This window comes from Papilio xuthus, unplaced genomic scaffold (genome assembly GCF_000836235.2).
Source record: "Papilio xuthus unplaced genomic scaffold, Pxut_1.1 DF828952.1, whole genome shotgun sequence".
NCBI lineage: Eukaryota > Metazoa > Arthropoda > Insecta > Lepidoptera > Papilionidae > Papilio > Papilio xuthus.
In genome coordinates, this window is record NW_013529697.1 from 168,573 (window position 1) to 172,905 (window position 4,333).

Below are 4,333 nucleotides of genomic sequence, written 5' to 3' on the forward strand. Positions count from 1 at the left end.
CGGAAGAGCGGCTCCTCGGCGTGCAGCGCGGCGCGCGGCGAGCGGGCCAGCAGGAAGGCGAGCGCGCGGGCCAGCGTGCCGCTGTAGCGCGCGCACAGTTCGGAGCGCGCGCGTCCGCTCTCCGCGCCGCCCAGCACTGCCCGAACACAACGATATCACTATTGTTCATACAGGTGAACCTGTATGAATATAGAAATTTTTAAAGATGTGACTATGACCGTTGGCAAAATAGTTGGTGTGTTTGTTGTGCGTGGCGTAGCAGTGGTCGAGGTGCGCCTCCAGGTGGTCGAGCTGCGCGGCGAAGAGCGCGGCCTCAGCTGCGCGTGCCAGCCGGCGCACGCCCGCCGCGCCCCTCCCCCGCGCACCGCCCGCCACGTACCGCAGCTGCTGGTGGATGTCCACCGCGCTCTGCTCACGCCGACAGTAAAACACGCACATTACAGTGGGAGATAAAAATTAAGCTTTGCTATATAAAAAAATATTTCCAACCAAGAAAAAATTGCGAGTGCAAAACAAAAATGCACTTAGAAGTAAAGATAATTGTCGCATTCTTGTGTCTTATCGGCGGACATTTACCGTTACTAAGGTCATGTAAAGCGGGAAAAGTGAAACCGATCGAGCGATGGGTTTACCTGCATGGTGTGGTTGCTGGCGAGCGCCTTGACGGCGACCTTGTTGAGGAGGTCGTACAGGTCCTCCAGCAGCAGGTCGCGACCCTCGAACTCCTCGTCCATGCGGCCAACGTCGCGCACCGCCCGCACCACCACTTCCGCCAGCGCCACATCCGTCAGCGCCTTCAGCGACACCTTGACCACGAGCCGGCGCAGCAGCAGCGCCACATTGTGCGCCAGCGGCACCGAGTGCAGGCATGCCGGCAGCAGCGCCAGCAGCGGGGCGCCGCGCTGTGCCGCTTCCTCCCCCAGCTCCACCCAGATGTCATCCTGCAGAATAAATATTATTGTTCTAACTGGTGTTTACAAGTACAAAAGTAAGGCATATATTCGGCAGCACTTACGTCCAGTTGATCCTCTAAAGGCACATCGCACTTGGTGAGCAGCGCGGCGCACGCCGTCGCCAGCTCCCACGAGCCGGGGTACAGGGATATCTGAAACAATTGTATAAACGGTAAGGTATTTTGTAAGCCATGTGGCGGCGGCGTGCTCGGTTGCCACCTTATAATATAGATGAGATATTATGCGGCACCTGATCGGCGAGGTGCGCGTAGTAGTGCGCGCCGGCGGCGGTGGCGGTGGCGGCGAGGGCGCGCGGGGCGCGGCGCTGCAGCGCGCACACGCAGCGCACCACGGCCGCGCGCACGCACGCCGTGCGGTGGTTGGCCAGCACCACCAGGCTCTCCGCCAGCACCGGCCCGCACACCGTCTGCACGCGCACAACCGACACCCGCCAGAGTGAGTACACATCTGTCACTGGATATTATATTGACATCGCCAATTCCGTTGTGAATCGATGAGGTGAACTGATGATACCTGAGCGAGTAGGTGATCGGGCAGCGCGGCCAACGAGTCGCGCAGCAGCAGCAGCAGGCCCGCGCACGCCGTCCAGCCCGGCTCGGCTCCGGCGCGCACGCGTCTCTGTGCAGCGGAACGCTCATCTTACAATATATACTTTGTACAGAAGAGTGACGCGGGCACATGAGCCGTTTGTGACGCCGACCTGGTGGTAGATGCCGCCGGTGTACAGCTCCACTGTGGTGTGGCGCAGCTCGTCCTCGTCCACCAGCACGTAGCCGCTGAGCGCCTCCGCGCCCCCGCCGCCGCTCGCCGAGCCCACTGCGCCCACCTCGCCCACCTCACCCACCTCACCCACCTCGCCCACCTCACCCACCGCGTCACTTGCACCTGCGCACAAAAATTATTAATATTTAAATTCCGACACTTGATGGAGTGTTAAAAGTAGTAAAAGGCGGATTTGAAAGAAACCCAGATATTCTTATTCAGAAAATCCAGAATATTGTACTTGCGAAAACTATGCATACTCAAGACGGAACTTACCTACAGGAGTTCCGTTGGTTTGTGAAGCCGCGCCATTTTCCTTTCTGTTTCAGAGATAATATCACTTTTATAATTGGTAATTTGACAAAGAGAAATAATGTGTGTACTTTGAAACTAATTTGTTATGGTTTTAATAAATGTACTTAATATGAATGTAACAAATATCGGCTACCTGCTGTCCCTGATGTGTGCGTTGATGAGGCCCTTCATGTGCTTGGTGTTGTGGGCGCGGTGCGTATCATCTGCGGCACCCTCCGCGCCCTCCGTACCCTCCGAGCTCTCGACTCCCTCGGGGGGGTCGTTGAGCGCGAGCCTCTCCAAACTCCTTCTGAGTTTGTGCTGTTTGTTTTTGCGCTTGTTAATGAAAGTGAGGAAGTTGAACTCGCTGGACTCCGGCGACTCCGCCGTCAGCAGGAAGTAGAAGTTGGCGCGGGAGTGCGTCACGAAGGTATCGCTCGCCTGAAACATTATACCCTATTCATACCTCACGTTCATATTCTGGGCTAAGGGTTTAGATATAATAGTGATCAGGCGGTATGTGGCGGCTGACCTGGTGCATGAGCAGCAGGAAGTCGCAGAGCAGCGCGAGGTGCGCGGGCAGCGGCGGCGTGCCGACCAGCGCGCGCACCAGCTCCACCAGGCTGTTGCTGGCCGACGTGCTCAGCGGCCCGCTATCAGAGTTCAGGAACCGTTCCTGCGCAGACACACACCGTTCGGTACAGTTGCGGGAAAGCTCACTAAACAATTATATAAATCGATTTACTTAAATGTCTCGAATCGGACCATACATTATTCAAAAAAGGTGCTCATTTTCAAGTGATCGCAATTAGGAAATTCATGAATGGAATTTATGTCGCAATGTAAGGTAGTTCACCTTGCAGGCGAGCAGGAGGTGCCGCAGCAGGTGCGCGCGCGCCGCCTGGTGCTGATTGAAAGCGCGGCGCGGGCCGTCACGCAGCAGCGCGCAGATCGCCTCCAGCGCCAGCGCCCACAGCGAGCCGTTCTCCGTCACCTCGCCCCCCTCCACCTCCCACGACACCTGCACGGTGTGGAGGTGCGGCCACGCGCGCAGCAGCAGCAGCAGCAGCCGCGGCTCGCGCAGCGCGCAGTCGGCCCGCGCCGCCAGCCGCACCGACTGCCCGCTCACGCTCAGCAGCGACCCGGTGCACGCCACGTCCAGGATTTCCTGCGAACAAACATACATGTTTTCTTATTTTACTCAGCATCGGCGCCCTTCAACTGCCGCAGCGGGCAGTGCGCACCTTGAGCATGTGGTGCGAGACTCTGCAGGAGGGCGCGGCCAGGACGGGCAGCAGCAGCTGCAGCGCGTCGCGCGCGTACAGCGCGGCGTGCAGGCGGGCGTCGGCGCGCCCCGCCCGCAGCGCCACGCCCAGCGCCGCCGCCTGCTGCTCCGCGCAGCCGCCCGCCTCCACCACCTGGACGGTATCAATACTTTTAGTGTTTTTGAAAGGAGTGTTTTCACCAATTTTTAACGAGTGTGACTTTTAGAAGAAAGAATGAGTAAGAATATTTTAAGCGAGAACGATAGAAAATTTTAAAGCGTGAAGGGTACATTACCCTCGCAAATAAGTAGAGCAGTATTTCTGGTCCGCCGAGCAGCAGAAGCGCGGGCGCGAAGCCTCGGTGCCGCTGCACGCGCGCCTCGGCCTTCCACTGCACGCGCAGCGTGTCCGCCACGCCGCTGCCCGCGCACCCGCCGCCCCGCCCGCTGAACCCCGACACTGTCGCGTTCAATGTTCTCAATTACCTGCCTGCGTCAACTACAACGTTTAGCGGCGACGCACTCGGAGGCTTGCTGTATCACCTGTCTGCGGCGCGGACACTTGCTGGTAGAGGTTGACGTGATCGTGCGCGTGCGCGGAGTACGTGGCCAGCAGCTGGTCGTGTAGCTCGCGCAGCGCCGCCGCCGGTATCTCGAACACCTGAGAGCAAACGCACCTCGCTTACAGCACGAAAACAACGATCTTCATATCATACCGTTTGCGACTATTTCAAACATTATACGGATCGAGTCGTCGATTTGTGAGTTATAAAACACCCGGCTCACCTGTTCCCAGTCCACGTTCATGTCCAGCACGTCGGGCGTCAATATAGCAGAGTAGTTGGGCTCCTCGCACATCACCTAACACGTAAATGACAACATGGATAATATGATAAGACTGCGTGCATCGAGAGCGTGTGTTGAGAGCGCAGCGGTCGCACCTGGCAGGCGTGGTCCGGGCCGTGCGCGGCGAGGTGCAGCGCGGCGGGCGCGGACAGCACCGGCGCGCGGTACAGCGCCAGCGGGCCCAGCCGCCACG

At 58.6% G+C, this 4,333-nt stretch overlaps 1 protein-coding gene across 1 annotated transcript in view; it reads right to left on the minus strand.

Moving 5' to 3' along the window:
* mv (lysosomal-trafficking regulator mauve) overlaps positions 1-4,333 on the minus strand; it is a 27,147-nt gene that overhangs the window by 6,757 nt on the left and 16,057 nt on the right. The window contains 16 exon segments of the mRNA XM_013319629.1: positions 10-136; positions 219-408; positions 633-941; positions 1,016-1,105; positions 1,204-1,380; positions 1,488-1,592; positions 1,675-1,859; positions 2,013-2,056; positions 2,185-2,471; positions 2,563-2,706; positions 2,887-3,198; positions 3,275-3,448; positions 3,591-3,754; positions 3,838-3,955; positions 4,081-4,155; positions 4,236-4,319. Of these exon segments, the coding sequence (XP_013175083.1) occupies positions 10-136; positions 219-408; positions 633-941; positions 1,016-1,105; positions 1,204-1,380; positions 1,488-1,592; positions 1,675-1,859; positions 2,013-2,056; positions 2,185-2,471; positions 2,563-2,706; positions 2,887-3,198; positions 3,275-3,448; positions 3,591-3,754; positions 3,838-3,955; positions 4,081-4,155; positions 4,236-4,319 (2,585 nt within the window).